Consider the following 26,580-nt stretch of genomic DNA (forward strand, 5'->3'; position numbering starts at 1 on the left):
TTTATCAACACCTGAGGAGTTCGATCAAATGGAACCAACATGATTGGGTGGGTCACATAATATTTTGCACCCAAGAATAAATTTCATGAAACCTGCCATCTTGCACGACATCTCCCCCAGAGAAAGTCATTGATTTCCTTTACATAGGAACTGTCTGAGGATGACATCAACTTTTTGGTGCCTACAAGCTTGACATTGCTCTTTATCTGAAGGTAGTTGTTTCTATCAAATAGCTTCAACACCAAGTTCATACTGGAGAATTTCACACTGCCAAATATAACACAAATGTAATACTTTATTTTTAAAGAAAATTTTCTGCAGTGTCATAAACAATACAAAAGGATGCCTATCAGCTTGTTGTGCCTTTGCTCAGACTTAGAAAAGCTAGAGATGGAAATAAGTTACTCAGCTAAAAATTAATCTAGTGTAGTGGAGGTGGTGAGGTACAGATTAGGAGTATCCAGTCCTGTTTGATCTTATGGGTTTGATTTTTCCAAGCATGCATTACTAGTTGTGTCGTTTGTTCATGCCCCTTCAAAGCAAGCAACTGTGAAGTGTATGAAAGAGGCCCCAAGCTGGTAACGGAAACTGATAAAACCAGGTCAGTTCTATCTGCTTTCAGGCATCAGTGAGGAGATTGATGAAATCTTTTAAAATTAATGGAGTATTGTTCTTGTGTCAGGGTTTGGCAGCCAGAACTGTGATGAAGGGCATCTCGAAGAGGAGTAACACGAAGCTGGGAAAAAGAGTTTTACTTGACTTGAGTTGCCAGACCGAAAAAAATAACGAAGTAGCCTTGGTTTTTTTTTCATTCTGTTCTGAAGTATTTTAGAAATTAGAAGGGAAACATTTGATTAAGAGCAGGACATTTTTCCTGGAGCAGTGACCAATATCATCAAAGTTGATGATCATCTTGCTGATAATTTGGGAAGAGACAATACCAGTTCAAAGTAGAGTCCCAGACCAGCCGTCAGTTGTGGCAGGGCTTACATGCTATAATGGGCTACAAAACAAATTTGGGCAGCATAGTCAACAACAGCACATCCCTTCCCGATGAGCTTAAAGCATTCTATGCACATTTTGAACAGGAGGGGATTGGTTTGTCACCACCCACCCTGACAGCCTCCAATGCAACTGAACCCATGGTCACCGCTGAGGACGTAAGATCAGTCTTCCGGAGAGTGAACCCGAGGAAAGCATCTGGCCCAGGTGGTGTCCCTGGCGTGTTCTCAGATAATGTGCTGATCAGCTGGTGGGGGTATTTGCAGACATATTTAACCTGTCCCTGCTTCAATCTGTGGTTCCCACCTGTTTTAAGAAGACCTCTATCATCCCAGTACCTAAGAAAAACAAGGTAACATTCCTTAATGACTACCGACTGGTGGCTGTGTCATCCATCATCATGAAGTGCTTCAAGAGGCTGGTCATGGCACACGTTAACTCCAGCCTCCCAGAAAACCTCGACCTACTGCAATTTGCCTCCCACCGAAACAGATCTGCTGTGGATGCCATCTCCCTAGTCCTACACTTATCTCTGGAGCATCTGGACAGTAAAGGCACCTACATTAAACGATTGTTTATTGACTAGAGCTCCACCTTAGATACTATAATTCCAAGCAACCTCATCAGCAAACTACGAGACCTGGGACTCAACACCTCCCTCTGCCACTGGATCCTTGACTTTCTGACCAACAGACTGCAATCAATAAGGATAGGTAGCAACACCTCCAGCACAATGATTCTCAACACTGGTGCCCCACATGGCTGTGTTCTCAGCCCTCTTCCCTACTCCCTATATACTCATGACTGCACGGCCAGATTCTGCTCTAACTCCATCTACAGGTTTACAGATGATACCACCGTAGTGGGCCATATCACAAATAACAATGAGTCAGAGTACAGGAGGGAGATAGAGAGCCTAGTGACATGGTGTCATGATAACAACCTTTCCCTCAATGTCAGCAAAACAAAAGAGCTGGTCATTGACTTCAGGAAAGGGGGTGGTGTACATGCACCTGTCTACATCAACGATGCTGAGGTCAAGAGGGTTGAGAGCTTCAAATTCCTAGGAGTGAACATCACCAATAGCCTGTCCTGGTCCAATCACATAGACGCCACGGCCAAGAAAGCTCACCAGCGCCTCTACTTCCTCTGGAAGCTAAAAAAATTTGGCATGTCCCCTTTGACGCTCACCAGACTTTTATCTATGCACCATAGAAAGCATCCTACCTGGATGCATCATGGCTTGGTACGGCAACTGCTCTGCCCAGGACCGCAAGAAACTGCAGAGAGTTGTGAACACATCCCAGCACATCATGGAAACCAGCCTCCCCTCCATGGACTCAGTCTGTACCTCTTGCTGCCTTGCTGAAGCAGCCAGCATAATCAAAGACTCCATCCACCCAAGTCATTCTCTCTTCTCCCCTCTCCCATCAGGCAGAAGATACAGGAGCCTGAGGACACATACCACCAGGCTCAAGGACAGCTTCTATCCCACTGTTATAGGACTGTTCAACTATTGAACAGTTGTTATACAATGAGATGGACTTTTGACCTCACAATCTACCTTGTTATGACCTTGCACCTAATTGTCTACCTGCACTGCACTTCCTCTGTAGCTGTGACACTTTACTCTGTATTCTGTTATTGTTTTTACCCTGTGCTACTTCAATGCACTGTATAATGAATTGACCTGTACGATCAGTTTGTAAGACAAGTTTTTCACTGTACCTCAGTACAAGTGACAATAATAAACCAATACCAATACCAATTTCACTGTGTAAATTTTGTTGCTTATTTTCTACTTTACAACAGTAACCTCATTTCAATAGTGCCTCACAGACTTTGGGGCACTCTATGACAATTATGTAAATTCAAGACTTTAATTTCCTTTTTATTTATGAGTGTGTAGCATGAGTAAAGTCTATGTGTGAATGGTGTTCGAGTAAAAACAAACACAAATTCTGCTTTCTTGTCCCTTGCAATCCAAACCAAATGACATTATTTTCAGTAACAACGTCATCTAATCCTGATTCAGTCTTAAATTAGTCTTCTAGAAATTCAGTTTATTACCATTAAAATCGCAGAGTGTTGCTGCTTATGTTAAACCACTATATGTGAAAGCATAAGATTAGTTTATGAGGAGTAGACTGTATGCACTTGGATTGAGAGACATTTCAGTTCATCTTGTTAATGGTTCTTGAAGCCCTTGGTTCTTGAACAGCAGTGAGAATTTAACATCAGAATGACAAAGTGGTGGGGAGGGGGTGTTGGCATTCCAGATGGTGCTTATCAACAATAAATGCAATCTGCAGTGCATTCATGGTAGCAGTAGAACTATTGGAATTTCTGATACACTTTATACCTCTTGTCCTTTTTAGATCTGGCGTAAATATGATGCAGACAGCAGTGGATACATTTCAGCCTCTGAACTTCGGGTAAGTAGATTTGAATGGAAAGGCATGGGACCTGGTTATAATACCTATCAACCAATAGGTTTATAAGGTTTTCTCTATCCCAAACTTCTTTCCAAGTCCCATTTCACCTTGCGTAGCAAAACATTTCATGGCCTAGAAGTCCTAATGACTTTAGAAAAGCTTCAGTATATGGTGCTATGCAGGGGTCCCATGCTAGTTTATATTAGCCCCCTAGAGTGATTTTCTTGCATGTCATATAGAAAGAGCCCTACATTAATGTTGTGAATCCCAGGCCTTCAGTATGGTTGAGCTTAGCAACCAGTGTGATCTCCTGCCACGGCAGCAGCTCTTTAAATTGTAGTTCTCAGTGGGCCCACTTTTTCCAGCTGAAGTTACTGTGTTGCACAACTCTGCGAATTAAATCTGACATAACTTGCTAATTCAGTGATAAACTACACTGACACCAAGCTGACGAACCCGGCGCAAGACAGAAGACCCCACCAGCTTTGTGATATTTGCCAGCAACCTTTTGCAGGAAGTAGGAAGTGGAACCAAATTTTCTATTGCTTTCCTTTGTCCATTTGGATATAGAAAACCAAAACTGCAGAGAAGAAGGAGTCAGTTAATTGAATGCTAGATGACTATTATTTTTGCTTCTATTGTAATCAACAGAACTTCCTGAGAGATTTGTTCCTTCGACACAAGAAAATTATTTCAGATGACAAGCTGGATGAGTACACTGACACAATGGTGAGCACCTCTGCAACCCATTACAAACTCTACTTATCCACACAAAGTCATTAATTTCTTTATAAATCTGTGCCTGAATGTGGGCAGTACATTTCACATCTCACTTATTCTAGAGTTGCTGCTTGTGCCCCAAACCAAACACTCTATCCGCAACCAATTGCCTGAATGTCTTACCTGTTCTATCTGATGCAGTTATAACTGGTTTGGACAGTACTGTTTATTTTCTTTCTATTTAGTGGATATAAAGGAGTGAACTTGAACACAGCTCCTATAGATAAATACGTCAGCTGCCCGTGAATGTTACCAGGAATCTTTACAGATGTATGCCCGCACAGGAAGTTGAAGGATGGTGTTCACTGGAAATAAATCCGTTGGCTCCCTTTAATCAGGGATTTTTTTTTGCATTAGTTTTATTGGTCAAACAATAGATTTTCATTCTGTGCTGGTGGATATTGGAATTAGTAGATCAGCTGTTTGTTATAAACCCTCCCCAATTTTCCTTCTCATTGAAATCAACAGAAAATGTACAGAAACATCAGGCTGTCACCAAGTTCCTGCCGTACTTTAAAAATTGGCCCCTAATTCAGTCTAATTGTTGTCCATCTTGCAGTGTCCTAGGCTGCAGCAGTGAGGTTCCTCTCCAGGTTTCATTCTTGAGAAAACATCTGTGAGTATCTGAGTTGCAGGCCCTCCAATTTCACTTCTAAAGCATGCCAGAAATGATCAACGGTATAGCCCAGGAGTATTGAAATGTTTCCACTGATCCACTTGAGATTGCTAACTCAACAGATTGCACAAGCCATGTAGCCTTCAAAATATTGAGGGAAATGAAAAAATATTAATATTCTTGCAATTTTCTTTATTAACTCCTCAGATTATTTGTTATTTAGTGCTTTCTTAATTTGCAGACATATAATACATGTTTTTACAATGAAATTGATGCATTTTTTGTCCATTTTATCAAAGGATATCAATGTGAAAATACTCATTGTTTGGATGTGGAAATATACCTTACACGTTGGCCACTCACCACTTGTGACTGATTAATTTCAGATGAAAATTTTTGATAAAAACAAAGATGGCCGACTGGACTTGAACGACTTGGCAAGGTTAGTTGAAACTATACTCTTGTAGCGGTTGCTACCGCGGAATAAAACAAGACTCTACTCGGAGGATTGCCAAACAGAACTGGTTTATTTTCCCGCCTTGTGCGGGCCCTTTAAGGGAGAAAAACTCCCGCCCAAAAAACCGGCAATGACGTAAGTCCTACGTCATCAGGACTTTCCCGCGCGCGGATTCTCCCCGTCGCTCGGAAAGACGAGGCCCGCCGCCATCTTGGGCCTCGTCGCTCCGACGCCGCGCGACCCGACTGCCGAGCCGGTTCGCCCGACTAGACGGTGAGTCCGCCACACTCTGCATCACAAACTGTTTGAGACAGTCGTGTTTTTTTGAATAAATGCCCCATAACTTTAGAATTAGTTGTGGAAACTTTTTTTTAATTTACTAGTTCTGTATCCAGTGGAAAAGGAACTTGCATTTCTCAATTTGATTTCAAAAAGGAAGTCAATAAAATGGAACAGTCTATAACCCACAAAAAGTTGGCTATTCCTTTGAATCTGCTGTTAAATTGTGCTCAAAGTGTGTGTGTCATTATATTTACCCTGTCAAATTTCTTGACAAGTTCAAACACCTCAATTTAAATCACCCCTCAATTTAAATCAGCCTATGGGCAGCAGAGTGGAGCAGCTGGCAGAGGTGCTACCTCACAGCTCCAGTGACCCGGGTTGAATGCCAGTCTGCTGTACTCTTTGTGTGGAGTTTGCATGTTCTCCCTGTGACTCCATTAGTTTCCTCTGGATGCTTCCGTTTCATCTCACATCCCAAAACTGGTAAGTTAATTGCCAATGTAAATTGCCCAAAGTGTGCAGGTGAGTGGTAGAATCTGGGTGAAGTTGATGGGAATGTGGGGAGAATAAAATAGTGAAGGATTAGTGTAGATGAGATGTTGATGGATCAGTGTGGATTCAGTGGGCTGATGGCTCTGTTTCCATGTACTGTATGTCTCTAAGGAATAGGCATCACAACCTACCTTTGTTGTTTAATCTGTTTAACCATTATATCATTCTTGAATTCAAAGCAGATAACGCCTTATTGAGCCCTTCCTGCTACAGATTTGCCTACATTTTTGATGTATTTATTTTCCTTTTTCTCTTGGCCATATTTATAGAATGTATTCTGATTTGCAACATGTGAAAAATTTATGTTCACTACAGGTCCCTATAAGTATCACTTGTCATGCTAATATAAATACTTCATCTTTAACTATTATTAGCTTCCAGTCTTTTGCTCCAATCCCAGACATTTTTTTGCCAATAATTTCTGCATGGATCCTTTTCAAATGCATTCCAGAAATCTATGTAGACAATACCTAAATATTCTTCCATCCACCATGACAGTGACTTCCTCAGAATATTCAAATGTGACTAAATCTTCATGAAACAACGATAACTCTCTTTGATCAGTCATCATCAAGGTTGATGCAAGGGGACAATGTTTTAATGGTAGCACATGTTGGGTGAGAAGGGAATGGTACCTCAAATGTAACGTTAGATGGGCACAAAGTGAGGACTTGCAAATGTCAAATAAGGAAGCAGATGACGTCAGGAGCACTGGTAAAGCATCTCCATACTGGAAGCACGTGGAGGATGAGAAATTGGCACCATTCAGAGTAAAGTCCACTGAGAAAGCCAAAAGGTACTTACAGTTCGATTCATTGATTCAACTGATCCCAGCCAGGCTGAATGTAGACAGGGTGCTCATCACCCACATATAAGGAAGATTTAAAAAAAAACATCTGAAATAAAACAGAGAATGCTGGAAATACTCAGTGGGTCAGGCAGGATCTATGGGGAAAGAGGAGACACAAGAGACTGCAGATGCTGGAATCTGGAGCAACAAACAATCTGCTGGAAACAAACTCCCCCTCCCATCCTGGTTCTATCTGCCTACTACCCACACACTTCACCCACTGGATCCCCTCCCCTATCTGGTTCCATCTACCCTTATTTCTCCCTTCCTTAATGGTTCCTTACTTATCAGATTCCAACACTGGTAGCCTTTTGTTTTCCTGCTTATCCCTCCAGCAGCTGTCTACCTCCCCCCACCTGGATCCATCTGCCTTTTTTTCCTTGTATGCTTCCACCTATCACCCACGTGCCCCTGTCTCCCAAATCTACCCCTCCCGCACCCACCTGGCTCCATCTGCCCATCATCCCTTACCCCTGCTTGGTCTACCTATCACCTACCGGCCCCTATCTCACCCCTCCCCTCCTCTATTGAACGGTTCCCTTATTCGATGAGATGGACTCTTGACCTCACGATCTACCTTGTTATGACCTTGCACCTTATTGTCTACCTGCAATGCACTTTCCTGTAGCTGTGACACTTTACTCTATATCCTGTTATTGTTTTTACCCTGTACTACCTCAATGCACTGTGTAATGAATTGTTCTGTATGAATAGTATGCAAGATAAGTTTTTCACTGTGCCTTGGTACAAGTGACAATAATAAACCAAAACCAATACCATTACCTCTATAAAGTTGTCTTCCCTCTCTACTCTCAGTCCTGGTTCAGGGTCTCAACCCGAAACATCGACAATTCCTTCCCCCTACCCCCCCCCCCCCACCCCCCCCCCCCCGATACTGCTCAACCTGCTGTTTGTTCCTCCATCAATTTGTTTTCTGATCTATGGGGAAAGAGTTATTTCAGTTTGTTGAGCTTCCATTAGAAAGAAAGCTGAGAAATCAAACATGCTTTAAGTGGCAGAGAAGCGTGAGCAGTGGAGAGAAGGAAGGGAGCATCTGATAGGGTGGGGATCAAGTGAGTGTGTGATACCAGCAGTAGCAGAGCTGGATGAGAGAGGGTGGTGAAAGGCTTATTAATGTCAGATGATCTGCCTGGAGAAGAGGTAGCTAGAAGAAGGTGAATGAAAGCAGAGATGGAGAGGGAAAAAAACACTGCTGGAGCTGTGAGATTCAAAACACCAGACAGACAAAACACAGCAGAAGTTGGATATCTGTAATAAAAAGAGAAAATGCTAGAAATAGTCAGCAAAGAAAACCAAAGAGTTCCGATCTTGGTCACTACTCAGCGATGCTCTAGTGGTTCAGAGCATGGGTAACAGGTAATTGTCCAGGTTTGCATCTGTACAGCATCACTGGGTAAGTGACCAACTGCTAATCAATGTCTCTAGAACCAGATTCTGGCAAAGGTTAGTGTCCAAGAGGGAAACATTAACAATTTTCTGCAGCAATTCACAGACATTTACTTTAGCTTAGTTAGTTCTTTCTTTAAGTAATTATGTTCACCTTCCATTCTCTCATTTTATTTTTTGTTCTATGCCTCAGCTTTTTATCTCTCACTCACTCATTCTATTTCTCCCCTTCTCGTTCCACCTCCCCCCACTTCCGAGCTATAGCTCACAAACAGGGAGGACAAAAACCAGTTTGTTTCCCTAACCGTTTTCCCGTCTTTCTGTAAAAAGAAAAGCCAGCATTCCTTATTAAGTAATCTTGATGAATTTATTGTAACTTGATTCATATTGTAACTGCATCCTTACCATCAAAGTGAATTAGTTCATATTTTCTTATTGTTATGCCCCATCTTCCACCTTCTTGCCCACTTACTTCACCTGTCTCTATCCTTCCTTGGTCCACCCATCACCTATCGGCCCCTAACTCACCCCTCTCCCTCTTATTTATACCAGCTGTCTTCCCTCTCCACTCTCAGTCCTGATGCGGGGTCTCGACCTGAAATATCAACAAGTCCTTTTCCCCACGAATGCTGCTCGACCCGCTGAATTCCTCCAGCAGTTTGTGTTTTGCTCCATGGGGAAAGAATTGAACACTCCTTGCATTCTTATACTGGCATACTTTCTAACCTAGCTTTGTAATATCAGCAAACTTAGATCTATTACATTCAGTTCTTTCGCCTACTTCACTGGATTGTAAATGCTGAGATATCAGCTCTAATCCTATGGCACTCCTCTAGTAATAGCCTGCCATCCTGAAGATAACCTGTTTAATTCCAGCTCATTGTTTGTTGTCCTTTAATCTATCCATGCTAATATGAACCCCTTTTCTATGTAACAACTCTTCATGTGGCATCTTATCAAATGCCATTTAACAATCAAGGTATATAACATTGTCAGGATCCTCATATATCCTGCATATTGAATCTTCACAAGGCTCTAATAGATATGTTAACCATGATTTTCTTTTCACATAAACACATTACCTAAACATGAATTTTTAAGTTCTTTGCTACCATTTCACCACTGATAGACTCTGGTGTTTCTGGGATGTCATGTTGGTTTAACCAGTCTGAAGGTCTTTCTCCTTTTCTTGAATAACTGTGCTGCCTTCCAATCCACTGGAATAGTCCAAATTCTCAGAAATTCTGGAAGATCACTATCAATGCATCAATTTTCTATGATTCCATTAGTTTTAGAACCTCACGGGTAGGCCATCAAGCACAGGAAATTTTATTCCTTTTAGACACATTCATTTCTCCAAAAGACTTCTGCTATTTCTGTTAAGTACTTTAGGGTCCTTAGTTTCATTAGACCTTAATATTTCTGGTATAATATTAGTAAAATCTATGAAGATAGATATAAAATATGTAGTTAATATTTCAGCCATTTTCTTATTCCCCATTATAATTTCTCCTGTCTCAATATCTAAGGAACCCACAGTTACTTTCAGTACTCTTTCCCTTTGTACATGTTTGTGGAAACACAGCAACCTTTGTTTTATATTTCTCTATAGTTTGTTCTTGTACACTGTTTTCTCTTACTTTTTCAAATATTAGTTGGTTTGTAAAAATCTTCCTCTCTTCAGGCTTCTATGTCCGCTTGGACCACTTTTCTGCTTGGGTTTTCACTTTATGGTGGAATAAACCAAGCTACAGAGGGAATTTTCTCCAGCTTCCCCACATCCCCATCACCCCTAGAAATCTGCACAGTGCAAAGAAACCCAATGAAGGGATGTCTCTGATGACCCTGGTTTGACGGAAAGAGGAGGATTCCTGATGGGGCATTTCCCACTCAATCATTTGTCATTGCATTGCCTTCTTTCAGACAATGAAACAGAATAATCCAGGCTAAAGCACTTGCTAAACGGTTGTCACAATGTTGTACAATGAGAACAGGTGGTCAGGATTTGTTATAATATGGGTGTCTTCCCATGTTCCCCAATAAACCCCTATTGTCTGCAGTCTGGACAATATTGCTAAATATTCTTTTTAGATTACTTTAGAATTTGGATTGACTGTGGAGTTCTTTTCTTTTGAAGGATCTTATCACTGGATGAAAATTTCCTTTTACAGTTCAAAATGGATGTAAGTTCAACTTTTGAAAAATATCAGAAAAAGCATGCAAGCCTTTACGTTACTAATCTGTGGGCTTACCATGAGGAATGGGATCATTCTGAGCACTTTCCTTGCCTGAGAAGAGATTGTTGGGGCACTAGATTGTGTACACTGGTATGGCAGCAGTGTGCGGACTCTGTCATTGGATGTGACATTGCCTCTTGGTATTTTACTGGATGCTTTGGCTGACAATAGCCCCTGTTTGCCTGGTCCTAGTTTGGGAGTCTTGAGGCCAGTGGACCAGCAAACTAGCAAGAGTGACCAGTCTTAAGAGTAAGTTAACACAACCCCAAACAATCTGATGAGTCAGAATGAGTTTGATTTTGCATTGTTGAAATAGTCACACCAAGAGTGAAGTAGGCATGAACCACTGATAATCCTAACATCCCACTGCAAAAATTGGAAAGGTACTTGCTGTAGAGGCATTGCATCTAAAGTGACCAATATTGCAACTCCAGATGTGGCAATTGTCCTAGTGACAGCAACATATTGATATCTTAGCACTTCACCACACTGCACTCTCAACAAAACTACCTATTTTCACATTGTAAGCAAAGACTAAGCTTTCCTTCCTCACACAATAAGAAGGTTTAATTGTTAAATACGATATATAGGAAAGCTGCTGAGACCATCAGAATAAATACAATTTATTGTGAGACAATAAAAAAGAATTTGATCTAACTTGGCAAAATAAGGCACCAGCCCCAACCATTGAACCCTTCTGGACCACTTTGACAGAAAGTGGGAGGTTATCTTTGATTGACATCACCTAAAGGATATGCAGCTCTTGCATTGTGAGATAGGCTGGCTTTGCATGGCCAGCTTCCCCACTATAGAGGTGATTGAGGCTCAGCTCCAGGAGGGGTTAATGCCAGTCGATGTGAAGTCTCCTGGTCATGAATCCAAATTGCTCAATGCATTTTGGTGGGGAAAAATTAACTGATAGGGAGAGAAAAACATCAGTGGCTATAACTGACCCTTATCTGCACTACAGGCTCTCCTGAGTACAGAGCCTGAGGGTTGATCTGATAGATGTATATAAGATTATGAGAGGCATAGATAGAATAGATATAGGCCGTCCCTGGGTAATGAATGGGATCTGTTCTTACAGACTTCCATAAGTTAATTTTGTCCATAAGTCAGAAAATACACAAAATCACTTGATATGGTAACCACATCACCACAGTGTTGTAATGAATGGCATCAAAAGCACATAAGACTGATAAGAAAGAACAATTACTAAAAGTGGAGTGAGAGAGGAAACTTGTTCTGCCATTCGTAGGAACAAGCGTATGTACGTACATCAGACTTTTGAATTTAATAATATTATGGGAGTCTGTTCATATGTACAGTGTCCTTACGTTGGGCATGTGTAACCCAGGGACGGCCTGTATTGCACAACAAGAATTCCCAGCACATTCTCCTTATTGGTCATCAGGGCAATTGGTTTCACACCTAAACTTTTTTAAAATTATATCTCAGGATGATCCATCACTAGCAAGGCTGGCATTTATTCTTTCACCTAGTCGCTATGATAATTTCAATACAACTGTGTGGTTTTTTTCAGTCCACAATAGAGGATGGTTAATTAGTAACCACATTGACATGGGACTTGAGTCATTTATAAACCACACTGGAGAAAGGCAGCAACCTTACGCATTAAATTTTTTATGACCATCTGATAGCTTCATGAACACTTTCACTGACCCAAATTTATATGTTTAAAATTAATATTCTTAAATTTGAATTTGAATTTCTTATCTTGGCCTCTGGAACTAAGTCACAATCTCTATGCTACAGTATGCAAATGGATAGACTTATATATGAAGAGAATCCCAGGTTATATAGGTCCCATCAGTGATTATTTACATGCATTCTTCATCTTGTATACATTTGTTGACATGATTTCAAAATGACTGCCAATTTCATATGCTTTGAGTTTGAAAGATTATTGCAAAAATGTGGGTTCTTACAGTGGGTGTCTTTTTCTAAATTTGCTTTTCTCCCTTGTGGGGTCTACAAATGCCAATTCAGAGAGCATTCTAGCACTCTTCACCCAACCATTTCCCAATATTGTCCTTGGATTGATTATAAGGGCCAAGAATTTCCTCTGAGCTGTTTCTACCCCACCACCAGAGCTTCACTGGGTGTGGGAGAAGCACAATGATAAGTACATGAACTCTATCCCATATCTGGGAAAACGAAGGTGCTGGAGCCAGAGAAGATCCAAGGAAATTTCAGGCCGAAGTACAACTAAGTAGTCAGTGTAGCTTAAGCCATGTTATATCTGGCCTGGGAGAGCTTGGTGCTGGTACTACAATTTTCTCCAGCACTACCATCCCTGCTGCATGGCACAAAACTCATTAAGACGTTCTTTTTAACTTTAATGTTTACATTTTACGTGTTTTGGCTCTGGATCTTTCCTTTTTAACATTCAACATCATGACCTACCCAAATAAATTATTCCTCATAATTTGATTCAGTGCCAGTTCTTATATTGTCACAACTTGCCCTGTTATTACATTGAATAAAATTGTTTCACTTAAATCTTTTTTTGTTGCAGACAAAAATTCCAGAGTTGTTCTAAGTGAAAGTTAATAGTCTTTCAGATATTATATATCCACTTAATTTTCAAAAATATCAGTTTCATTTTGTTGTGTTTTGTTTTGACAAGTCAGGCTATGCTATCACTTTTCAAAGAAAATGACTGCTGTTTGTCGTTAATTTTCTGCCTCTTTTATGTAGGCTTGTAGTCTGGAAGAAAGACGAAGAGACTTTGAGAAGATTTTCTCTCATTATGATGTGGTGGGTTTTTTCTTGATCCTTAAATATTTTACTCAGAAGCATCTCATTAAGACACTGGGATTGTGAGCAAGCAGTTTACAAGTGCAACAAATGTGCTTAGCACACCAATATGGTGTTCAAGAGCAAATGCACATTTGCTTACGACTGAGATCACTAGCATGTATGTGTATATCAAATGTATGATCTTCCTTCTCGGTGCCATTTGCATGCACTGATTCCATATTCCTTGATTCCTTAACATTGAAAAATCTATTTGTCTCTGTGTAGAATGTACTCAGCAAGTGAGCCTACACACTTTTCTTGGGTAAAATATTCCAAAGATTCAGCACCCTCTGGCTGAAGAAGTTTGTTAATTGGTTTATTATTGTCACATGTACCGAGATACAGTGAAAAGCTTTGTTTTGCGTGCCATTCTGACAGATCATTCCATTCATAAGTACATCGAGGTCGTACAAAGGGAAAAACAACAACAGAATGCAGAATATAGTGTTACAGTTACAGAGAAAATGCAGTGCAGGTAGATAAATAAAATGTAAGGGCCATGATGAGGTAGATTGAGAGATCAAGAGTCCATCTTATCATACAAGAGGAAAGTTCAGTAGTCTTATAACAGCGGGATAGAAGCTGCCCTTGAGCCTGGTGGTGCATGTTTTCAAGCTTTTGTATCTTTTGCCCGATGGGAGAAGAGAGAATGACTAGGGTGGGTGGGGTCTTTGATTATTTTGGCTGCTTTGCCGAGGCAGCTGGATGTGTAGACAGAGTCTATGGAGGGGAGGCTGGTTTTCTTCTTATCTCCATCCTGAATAGTCTAGCCTGTCAAGCCAGGATGTGTATTCTAATGAGACCATCTAAACACAAAGAGAGTACAGACCCAGCCTGCTTAATCTCTTGTCAGGATAACAACAATTGTTCTGACTCCATTATCACCCTGCCAGCTAGCCCACTAGCCCAGTGTGCTACCATGTATGCCAAGATGGTATAGCATGAACCTGTGAATTGTAGGTCTGAAGCAACACACAAAGTGCTGGAGGAACTCAGCGGGCCAGGCAGCATCTGTGGAGGACATAGACAGTCGATGTTTCAGGTCAAGACCCTTCATCTGGACTCTGCCTGCAATCATCCTCTGAGGCCAGTTGTAGTCTCAGCAGGCCCGCATAACCTTGCTCTGCCCATTGCGCTAACGTAGTGCTAGAATAGGCAAAGGCACATGGAAGACCACGGTAGCGTCATGGTTAGCGTAACACTATTACAGCACCAGCAATCGGCGTTCAATTCCCGCCACTGTCTGTAGGGAGTTTGTACGTTCTCCCCGTGACTGCGTGGGTTTCCTCCGGGTGCTCCAGTTTCGTACCATATTCCAAAGACATATGGGTTAGTAGGTTAACATGAGTGTAATTGGGTGGTGCGGGCTCATTGGGCCGGAAGGACCTGTTACTGTGCTGTATAAATAAAGTTTAAAGTTTAATATAGAACAGTATAACACAGGAAGAAGGCCTTCAGCCCATGATGTCTGTGCCAAACACAATGCCAAATCAAACTATTCCTATCGGCCTGCACATGATCCATATTCCTCCATTCCCTGTATATTCACGGGCCCATCTAAATGCCTCTGGAATGCCATCATCCTGTGTGCTTCCACTACCACCCTGGTGGGACATTCCAGACACCTGCCGTTTTTTGTGTGAAAAAACTTACCCCACACATCCCCTTTAAACTTTCCTCCTCTCAACTTAAAGTTATGCCCTCTAGTATTCAACATTTCTGCCCTGGGAAAAAGGTTCTGACTGTCTTCCCCATCTATGTCTCTCATAATTTTATAAACCTTTATCAGGTCTCTTCTCAGCCTCCAACGCTTCAGAGAAAACAACCCAAATTTGTCCAACCTCCCCTTATAGCTAATACGCACAGCCTTTTTGCCAGGGCTGGGGAATCAAGAACTAGAGGGTATAGGTTTAAGGTGAGAGGAGAGAGATTCAATAGAAACCTGAGGGGCAATGCTTTCACCCAGAGTGTGGTCAGTATATGGAATGAACTGCCAGAGGAAGTGGTTGAGGCAGGTACATTAACAACACTTAAAAGGTATTTGGACAGGCACATGGATAGGAAGGGTTTAGAGGGATATGGGCCAAATGAGGGCAAATGGGACTGGCTTAGATAGGAACCTTGGTCGGCATGGACTATTTGGGCTGAGGGGCCTGTTTCCATGCTATATGACTCTATGACTCTTTGAATCTCAGTGTAACTGCACTGTGTAATGAATTGACCTGTATGATCGGTATGCAAGACAAGTTTTTCACTGTACCTCAGTACAAGTGACAATAATAAACCAATACCAATACCAATGTGATAGTCAGCAAAAGGAAAAGTGGGGGCTGATGATGAATGGGGAAATATGGTTGTGTTAACTACTCATTTCTTCCTCTTCCTCCACTCTTTACTAGTTGGTAGAAAGGGTTGTTCCTTCACAGTGGTGAGAGCACATGGGATACACCATTAGTCTGCCCATACTACTGAGTGATCCAGGAATTGGAGGAGGTTCAGTGCAGCACTGGTCTGTTCTGCCATGTCTTGTGCTGTAACATGGTTTTCGTTCATTGCATGCTGCTCTTGTGTATGAGTGTGTGCATGAGTGTGTGTGGCATCTTGCACACCAGGATGTTGTTAGTTGATAGTCCTTATCACCCAGTAACCAGTCCTGTGTTTGTCACAGTGTCTCAACTGCTGATAGTACAACCTTGGTTGCAATCAAAAAATAAAGGCAAAATTATTGCAACCAAGGTTGTACAAATCAACCAGCACAATGGGACATGTATGAGCACACCCCATCTGAACACTGAAGGAACGGAATCCTATTCAGTTGCGATGGAACTCGGAGTTAACACATAACACCTGCAGAGCAACATGTGTGCAAGTTGGGGGTATTGGGCATCATGTTGATGAATCCATGGAATGATATGCGGATTCCTTTCTTCAAACTGGTGTAATAGAGATCTACCTTATGGAACAGGGACGGCAAATTGTAAGGTATTCCAAAAATCTCCAGGTCCAGCCTGGAAGATCCCGGCACTTAGTGCCATCGAAACCTTTGAAAGCCATTTGGCACTGTGGTCCTCATACTGCCTTGAGGACAGGTTGTAGTGAGGATGTTGTGAGTGAAGTGCAGACTTCTCACTGAGGGGCTGATAGTAGAGAATCAGAATCAGGTTTCTCATCACTGATTTAGATGATGAGAAACTTGTTGTTTTGCAGCAGCAGTACAGTGCAAAGACATAAAAATTACTATAAATTACAAAATGAATAAATAATGCAAAAAAAAGGAATAATGAGGTAATGTTCATGGGTTCATGGACCGTTCAGAAATCTGATGGCTGTGGGGAAGAAGCTGTTCCTGAATCATTGAGTGTGGGTCTTCAGGCTCCTGTACCTCCTCCCTGATGGTAGTAACAAAAAGAGGGCATGTCCCCGATGGAGAGTGTCCTTAGTGATGGATGCCTGCCTTCTAGAGTTGTCGCCTGCAGAGATCCCTGCCACATCCAAGGACTAATTGCCCCTTCTTGTCCTCCTCCCATTTCTGCCAGCTTGACTTGCCCTTGGTGCCCAACTGTTCCATTCCTGACTGGGAGCTATTGGCATGAGCAGCTCTTTGAAGTCTGCCAAACCATTCCCTGAAGACTTAAGCAACTTAACAAAAAACCTGGAGAGAGCCAAACCTAAACAGTTGTAGCAACAACAGCAGATATCAGTTGGGAACAAACCTAAAGGTAGTTGATGATGCCTTTAAACAGTGCTGCTGGAGCTTTTATTCCAATTATTGAACAGTTACTTAACCACAGAAGAAAGCCATTCATTCCATCGGGTCCATGCCAGCTCCCAACAGAACAATCCCATCTGTCTTATTCCTTATTTCCCTATATCCCTGTGACCTATTGTCTCACACACATACTCATCAATCTCCCTTTGTTCTTTTGCCACTTCCCCACACTAAGAGGTAACTTACAGTAACCAACTACCCTAGCAGCACATCTTTGAGAGGAAACCAGAACACTGGCAAAAATCCACATGGTCATGGGGTGAAGGTACAAACTGCACACAGACAGCAGCTAAGATCAGGATCAATTTGGGCCCCTAAAGCAATGAGGCAGTAGCACTAACTGCAGCACCACCATGTTCAGCTGTATAGCATTAAGGAAGTGCATTAGCTTTGATGATGGAGTCCAAAATGGCTGTATTGTTATCAAGTTAGATTGATGCCATGATGCATATTTTCATTGTGCATGCACTAACAACCTTGTTAATGTGGTACTCAATACAACTCCACCCTAAATGCATTTGCTTACATCAGACAGCAGCTTAGAATCAAACCAGTACCCTGAGCTCTAAAGTCATGGACACAAATGAGTTTAATTTTGCACCCTAGCTTTCTCCATCCATTAGTGTTGTCCTGGAACGCTGCTGCAAGTCGTCCAGAAGATCAAGTCACAGGGCATTATATTTTTTGGCTATTAGTTAGCAGCAAAGGTACAAGCATGCATCTGTTGCCAAAAGTGATTGAGCTCCTGACATCAATCCAGTCATGGGACTCGGTATAATTGATGGTTCAGTCTCACTGTTGAGAGAATACCTGGAAGGACTGGTAGGTGGAGAACCACATTTGCACACAATTTTCCTTAGGAGAGCAATTGAACACAGATGTACTGTTCAGCTGTAAATCTGGCTTCTGTTAAGCAATCATGCAGTGTGACTAACAGCCAGAGCTTGAGAATAAGTGTGGTTAGCATTTTTCAAGATACAGTTTGACAAACAGCAAGAAGGAATTGCCAGAACAGGGCACTGCATTCTGTTTGGTAACTGATTCATTCTGTACTGAGAAAGGAGAAGAATTTAAGAAAGATGTGAGCAAATAAACTGTCATCTGAACTGATTCTTGTGAACAAATGAGTGGAGTTATCAGCAAATATTTTGTGATTCCAACTGTTGACTCTTTTGCAGAGTAAAACAGGAGCTCTGGAGGGTCCTGAGGTGGATGGATTTGTTAAGGATATGATGGAACTGGTGAAGGTGAGTTTACACAAAATGAATTAATATTTAAATTTAGGGAAAAAAGCATCTATTTAAGATTATATAACTACATACAGCAATCAGAATTATAACTATATTTGTGTTTCCGCTGTCGTTAAGATGAATACAAACATTAGCGTAAGCAGGATTTGCTTATTATTCAGTCACCTTTGGTCATCTATCTCTCAGATACTTGGAAAAAGGCTTCTAAATATGCATTAACAAAGATTATTCAAGAAAGACATCGAAAAATTGTTAAAAAACACATCCTTTGAACTCATGCTTGGGATATTGGCATTGTGAGCAAGGCCAACATTCATTGCACACCCCAATTTTCCCTTGAAAAGCGGTGGTAAGCCATCTTCTTTAACAGCTATTGACTGAGGGGCAAAGGTCCTCCTACCATGTCCAATATCACTATGATGCATTTTGTCACTTGTATATGATATGTTACACACCATAGTTACTTCTGTAAAGTTTTAATACTTCCAATTAAATACCCTGCAGATTTTAATGCCAGTCTACAGTCCTGGGTACAAATATTTGGGCTCCCCTCTCCATTTCCTATGAGACTTCCTTTGTTACTTCTCATTTAACCAACTCAACATTCTTATATTGTGGTGATAGGATGGATCCAGGAAAAAATATTTTACTCTATGAAAATCCAGTTCATAACTTAAAGTATTTTTGTTCCATCCCCTTGTAAATAATATCTACCTTCCTGCTGAAAAGGGCAGGCTGATTTCAGATTTAAACATGACGACCTCTGAAATAATGACTCACTGCACAGCCTGGTACTTAAGCAACCAAGAGCAAACATGGTTAACACATGATCCACTAACATCCTGTCACTGTGAGAGCAGGCAGCTTTTATTTACTAAGAACAGTGTACAGAGGCTTTTTAATTTGGTTTTTAAAATACTAATTTTAAATTAAATATGTTTAACGAATTCAAAAGCAGGAGATGTTTTTACCTTGTAACCTGTGCCAGCTAAGAGTGCGCCAAGTTTCCTGACAGGACCATTCAAGCTGAAGGCATTTGAGGTTATGTGATTTAGGAGCAGGAGGGGAGTGCTTGTCAAGAATCTATCCACCTTTGCCTTGAAAACATTCATAGAGTCACAGAGTTATTGAGTCATGGAGTCGTCCAGAACAGACATTGGTACTTCAGCCCACCACATCCATGCCAACCTATTTTGCCCATCTATACCAGTCCCATTTGCCTGCATTAGGTCCTTATACATCTAAGTCTTGCCTATTGAAGTGCCTTTCTGAATGTTTCTTAAATGTAGTAATTGTATCTGATTCCACCACTTCCTCTGGCAGTAAGTTCCAGATATCATTCTCCGTATAAATAAACTTTGCCTTCAGATCCCACTTTTTCCTCTTACTTTAAACCTTTGCCCTCTTGTTTTAGATACCCCTACAATGGGAAAAATATTCTGACTATATATGCCTCTTATAATTTTATACACCTCTATCAGCTCACTCCCCAGCCTCCTTTGCTCCAGGAAAAACAAACCCACCCTATCCAATCTCTCCCCATAACCAAAGTCCTCCAACATCCTGGTGAATCTCCTCTGCACTTCCTCCAGTGCAAACGCATCCTTCCTACAGTGTGGTGACCAGAACTGCACACAGTACTCCACATGCAGTCCGTCTAGTGTTTCATATTGCAACATAGTGTTCCAACTTTTAAATGCTCTGCCCTAACCTATGAAAGCAAGCATACCGTATGTCTTCATCACCTAACTCGCTACCTATTGTATGCTGCCATTTTCAGGCAACTATAAACATGAACCCCAAGGTCCCTCTGTTCATGAACATTCCATAGCACCCTACCATTTACTGCAAATGTCCTCTAGCTACTTGACTTCCCAAAATGAATCATCTCAGACTTTTTGGGATTGAATTCCATCTGCCAGTCCTCTGCCCAACTTTCCATCTGATCTATATCCTATTGTAGCCTGAGACAACTTTTCTCACTATCTACATCACCACCAATTTTCACTATCCACAGAAATTCTGCTTCTACGGCTATTCGAGGTAGATAATTCCAAACACTAATGACCCTCTGGAAAAAAAGATGCTGCCTGACAGGTCACCCCTTATTTTTAAATAATGGTAATTAGTTCCACCCTGTCAAGATCTCTTCAAGATTTTATATGTTTCCATTTTGTCACCTTGTGCTCATGTCACCCCCAGAGGATTCAACCTTTCTTCATGAGATAACCTGTCTGTGAAAGACATCTGTCCAGTAATCCTTCTCTGAACAGCTCCCAATGGATTGACATCCTTTGTTAAATAAGGAGACTAATGTACTCCAGATGCTGCCTTACCAATGCCCTGTATACTGAAGTATAACCTCCCTACTTTTGTGTTCAATTCTCCTCACAATGACATTCTGTTAGTTTTCTTGATTACTTGCTGCACCTGCTACTAACTTCTTGCAAGCTGTGCGCTAGGACACCCACATCTCTGTATCCTACAGCCAAAGAACATGGCAAGTGCAGGAGCATGGACATCCAGAACATTAGTGACATTTTGTAGACATATCTCTTATTTGGATGTTGGGCAAGTGAGCTGCCTGTTCATTGGGTACGTGATAATGGGAAGGAGGTTCTAGCCAGCAGCCCTTGGGATTGGTCCTTGGTAATCAAGAGTGGGGAGGGGGCAGAAAGCTCTCATTCAGGAGAACTGACCAAGAAGGATGGCAGTCAGGGCTAGGGAAAAGCCAACAGCTTCCTTCTGTCACTCAAGAGAGCTTTTCTCCAAATCTGCAAGGAGTGCAGGAGGAGCCAATAAATAAACAAACAAACACCCTCCCATCTCAACCAGCAATGCAGCTAACCCTTGCCCAAACTACTCTTCCAATTTCTTGCCCCCAACTCCTCTACCAACCTTCCAGTCCTGACCCCTCCTCTGATTCCAGCTCAACAATCACCCTTGAAATTCCTGACCACATCCCTCTAACCTACAACCTGGCCGTGAATTCACCTGCATTCCTTTCCATATTCTGCAGTGACAAGGCATGCAAAGGGAAGGCCTTTTCATTACACAGAACACATTGGGCTTCCTGCACGAGTGAACTTGCCAGTGACAGACCTTCAAGCTAAGCACATTGGGCCCCTGCTTACCAACAATTTAACTACCTTGAACAGGTGTCATTCAATTCCTTTTCAGCAGTCTTCAACAGGAATCCATGTTGGGCCGTGTGGATGGATGACCCAGTGTAGATCCATCACTGCACCTATGTTGATCATGATTTGGGAATTAAGATAAGATAAGATTTCTTTATTAGTCACATGTACATCAAGACACACTGTGAGATGCATTATTTTACATAGAATGTTCTGGGGGCAGCCCACAAGTGTCACCACACTTCCGGCGCCAATATAGCATGCCCACAACTTCCTAACCCGTATGCCTTTTGGAATGTGGGAGAAAACCGGGGCACCCGGAGGAAACCCACACAGACACGGGGAGAATGTAAAAACTCCTTACAGACAGCGGCCGGAATTGAAGCTGGGTTGCTGGCACTGTAATAGCGTTACACTAACTGCTATGCTACCATACCGTAACTTCAAAATTTGCAGCTGTCTTCAATTTCAGAGGTCTGGTTAGAGCACAGGATAACATTGATAAGCTTACACAACAGATGTGTAATTGCAGATTAATTTTGATTACAGTCACATGAAAGAAGAGCATTGTGATAGGAGTAATGAGACTGTCTGCTCCTCAGATAGTAAGATTTCGAATGGGATAAAGGAGCTGTGCTGCAGTGTCTACCTCCAAACAGCACGGAATTCACCAGTTATCAACAACTTGCATTTATTTTGCACTTTCAATTTCATAAAACAAATCTAGCATTGATGTTAGATCTGGTCATCAAACAAAAAAGATGGAGATTTAAATGAACATTATGAAGAGAACAAGAGAGGTGGAAAAGCTTAGGGAGAGAATTCCAGAGCTCACAGCCCTGGTAGCTGAAGTCCAACTGTCACTTGTCTGGAAAGTCACACCAGCATATTGGATTTCCTGTAACTTGCTTTCTCTTCACTTCCTAATTGTCTCCTCCCTCAGTGCAAGCAAAAAAAAACAACTGATTGAGATACCTTTGAGATTTTGTTTCTCTATTTTGGCATCTGCAACCCTTTAACAACAATCCACTAACATTCTCCTTTATAATGGCAACAAGAGAATTTGGAGCCTTAAGCTTAACGGAAAATCTGCCTTTCAAGGTTTAATCTTTCTGTGCCTCTCGTTTTTAATGGTAGAAGGTAAACAAGCAGCAGTAGTCAATCGGGCAATTAGTTTGAAATGGTTTTCTGTAGTCAGCAGATATAAAGGGGGAGTTTTCCCAGCATCTGCAACTGAGCTACAGAGTGTAGTTTTGTACAAGTAAGTGAGAGAATATTAAGCCCTAAGTTTAAGGGGAAACTCTCTTGATCCTGGAAGGCTAATATACAAATTGCTAAACTTACAAAGCAGTGATAAACAGGATTGAATATATAAGCAGATGTAATAATAAACATGTACAGAAACTTGCTAGACTATACTTGCAACACTGTGCATAGTTCTGATCATCATTTTTAAAAAAATGAAATGGAGACATTGGAGATGATAGACAAAAGATTCACAAAAATCATATTAAAAGTATGCTTATTGGGAAAGGTGAACTAGGTGGATAGATTCTCACTAGGAAAAGGAAGTTGCAGGCTAACCTAGAGAGCTACTTAAGTTAATAAAATGGTTTGAGGTGTAAGTAGAAAGGGTGTTTCTTCTGTGGTGGAGTCCAAATGCGAAATCATAAATGTAAAATAGTCACTAGCTAATTCAAAAGGGAATACAAGAGAAAAGCTCCTACCCAAATTGTGGTGAGTGTGGAGTTTGATACTAATTGAGGCAAATATAAAGATGTGTTTGAAGGAAAATGAAGAGCACATTGGAGAACACGACATAGATGTGTCATTAAGTCTTGATGAAGAGAACTGAGTAGAAGCTCATGGCTCATATCAAGACCAAATGGGCTGGTGGCCATTACTGTATATTCAATGTAAAATTCAAATTGGACATCCAGATGTATTCTGACAGCTTGATTTAACCATGTTAATTAAGCATCCAATTACCATGGATGACCTAATGTCTGTTGCCATTATAAAGAAGAACATTGGTGGGAGTGATAAAGTGTTGCAGCTTCCAGGAATAGAGGAACAAAATCTCAAAGGCATCTCAACCAGTTTTTTTTTGCTTGCACTTGTATATGGTCTGATCTGCCTGGATGGCATGCAACCAAAGTTTTTCACTGCATCTTGGTACATGTGACAATAATAGACCAGTTAAGGGAAATCCAATATGCCAGTGTGAGTTTACAGATAAGTGACTGCTTGATTTTGCCTGCTAGGGCTGTGAAATTCTCTCCATAAGCTTTTCCATCTCTCTTGCCTTCTTTACAATGTTCATTTAAACCCCCCTCTTTTTCTTTGATCACCAGATCTAACATCAATACTAGATTTGTTTTATAGTGTTGAAAGTGCAATATAAATGCAAGTTGTTGATAGCTGGTGAATTATATCTAGTGTCACTAAAGACGGTTGGCCCCAAACCCTTTTAGAACAATGACTCAGTAAGTCTGTATTAATGCCAAATTATACCATCTCTGGATGTTCCCTGTTGACTGCTATGGATGGCATTTGGCTGCCTGTTGATCTGGACTCAGGGAAACAATTTCCCACAAGTGTGCTTGGGCTGGTCCAGCAATGCTTGTAAACATGATTGATGCAACTAACCAGATTCAATGAATGATGAGCTCCTTGCCACCTTATTTCATATGAAGTGCTCGTGTTAACAGGCTTACTGTCCCAGCTTCCTGTGGGAATAGTCACCTCTCCATGGTTTGATTGCCAAGACAATGTCCAGTCAGCTGCATCCTCCAATGTGAGTGTGTCGTTACCAGCACAGAGTATTCCTCATTAGCCCTCCTCCAAACATGGTGCTGGGAGGCAAACATAAAATTGTATCACTTGACACACACACAGCCTCACAAAACCCTAACAGCCAAAGGGATAAACGTACTGTAGAAGTGGTCTTTGAACCATTCACTGAACTTTGCAATGAATGCTGAGTGACCCTGGGCAATCAATGTATGTGGCTGTGATTGCTTGCCCTTATTGAAGGTGTTATTGTGAAATTTCTCTATCGTTTTAGCAATGGTATGAACACCACCTGGACTTCCACAATCACTACAGTCTCGTTTGGGAGATGGGCTTTGCAAGCAGAGGCTATCGTGTGTTAAAAAAAAGTAGATGTGTGTAGTTACAAACTAATGGTTCCCCCCAACCCCCAAAAAAGGCAAGAACTGATTAACTGAGAATTTGTCACTTTATTCTGCTACTTTATAACTAGCCACACGCATATATTGCTCCAACTAATGCACTCCTTAATGGCAGTGCATCCTGTAAAAAGTGGTCCTGTTGTATCTGGATGAGTGCAAATATATGACAACAAGTAATTTCATTTTTTCTCATTTTCTTCAGTCGAGTATCACTGGAGTTGACCTTGACAAGTTCCGTGAAATTCTGTTACGCCACTGTGATGTAAACCAGGATGGGAAAATCCAGAAGTCTGAGCTTGCCCTGTGCCTTGGACTGAAAATTAACCAATAAATCAACCATGCAATGAGTTATTCTACACTGTTACCACACATTATAATCTGATCTTTTCTCTCATACATTTAATAACACACTTACATTTGCAGACAAACCCAGGCTCTGTGAATCATCGCAGTGGTCCATGTTTGGAAAGGACAGGGGAGGTGAATCTAATATACCCAATCAATTCAGCACTCGAATTGAAAAGCTAGAATGCTTTTGAATATGCATGCCAAGGTACAATGTTTTCATTGTCATTAATATAAACTGAAACAGTGCAGACATTATAATGGCAACATAGGTTTGCACCTTCATCACTGATGTAAGGCACTGTCCATACATTTTGACAATGGTCACATGCTTTATAATTCAACTGCATCAATACTTGCCTGATGTGAATAAAAATTGAAGTGTATATTCCTGGTGCTCTGCTTCAAAAAAAGGGAACTATTTGGAATTATTACATGTATTTTAAGAAAAAGACAACAGACATAAGGTTTAGGTCACATTTTCCCATCGTGCCTTTCAGGACATAATCCTGTTGCTACAAAAGCAATATGCACCCAGTAGTAAATTATTTAAGACCCATTTGATGAGCTACCAGTAAAGCCTGTATTTGTAATCAGTTGGCATACCTCTGTTATCTGTTTAATTCTCACTTAATCACCCCTTAGCACTTCTGGCACAGTATCGCAAAAGAGTTAACTTCAGAAATAATATTTGCTTTTTGCCAAGTATCAAATGACTATTGTATCCTTTGCATGTCACACTGCTGTGTTTGTTTTGAATGTTCAGCCACAGATATCTGCTGTGAAGTCTGTAGCCCTGGGTACTAGTCAAGTAGTGGTTGTCAAATTAAATTGACGTGAAGGAATACTTTGGTTGATCTTTTGTTACCGTCCTTTGTTGTGAGAGACTGTTTCTCTATGTTTGCTTCCTGCCTGACTCATAGAATCAAGTCATGTTGAGCTTATTGTCATCTGCATAAGTACGGTGAGGTACAAGGAAAAACAATGACGTTATCAGACAGCAGAGAAGGAGGCCATTCAGCCCATCATTTTTGAATAATGTCTCTAATTAGGACCTTCCACTTTTTTCCTACAGCCCTGCAAAAGTTTTATCCAATGGACTTCTGAAAATTGCTATTGAATTTGCTTCCCCTACTTAGAACACAGTGCATTCTTGATCATAACAATTTATAAATAAAAATAAACCCTTTTCTTTATCTTCCAGTTGAATTTACTAACCATAGTCTGTCATCTCTGGTTACCAATTTACCTACCATTGAATTCTTGATGGATTCACCATGTTTAATAGTCTGTGCCAACTTGTTCTCCATTGACATTTTACTCTGATACCACTAAATTCCCTGAAAGCACTCCACAACTATTTGACTCATTGGTGCAACATTCAACCCCATGATGATGGATACATATTGCTGGAAGTTATATTTAGCTGTTTCCATTCTCTGTT

General features: G+C 41.1%; 1 protein-coding gene across 1 annotated transcript in view; it reads left to right on the forward strand.

Moving 5' to 3' along the window:
• scgn (secretagogin, EF-hand calcium binding protein) overlaps nucleotides 1-25,945 on the forward strand; it is a 47,213-nt gene extending 21,268 nt beyond the window's left edge. Inside the window, exons 5-11 of the mRNA XM_052016556.1 lie at nucleotides 3,381-3,437; nucleotides 4,089-4,166; nucleotides 5,220-5,275; nucleotides 10,519-10,564; nucleotides 13,340-13,399; nucleotides 18,389-18,457; nucleotides 24,994-25,945. Of these exons, the coding sequence (XP_051872516.1) occupies nucleotides 3,381-3,437; nucleotides 4,089-4,166; nucleotides 5,220-5,275; nucleotides 10,519-10,564; nucleotides 13,340-13,399; nucleotides 18,389-18,457; nucleotides 24,994-25,122 (495 nt within the window). The 3' untranslated portion in view covers nucleotides 25,123-25,945. The remainder of the gene's footprint in view (nucleotides 1-3,380; nucleotides 3,438-4,088; nucleotides 4,167-5,219; nucleotides 5,276-10,518; nucleotides 10,565-13,339; nucleotides 13,400-18,388; nucleotides 18,458-24,993) is intronic.
• The last annotated feature ends 635 nt before the right edge of the window (nucleotides 25,946-26,580 follow it).

Source organism: Pristis pectinata, chromosome 5 (assembly GCF_009764475.1).
Source record: "Pristis pectinata isolate sPriPec2 chromosome 5, sPriPec2.1.pri, whole genome shotgun sequence".
NCBI lineage: Eukaryota > Metazoa > Chordata > Chondrichthyes > Rhinopristiformes > Pristidae > Pristis > Pristis pectinata.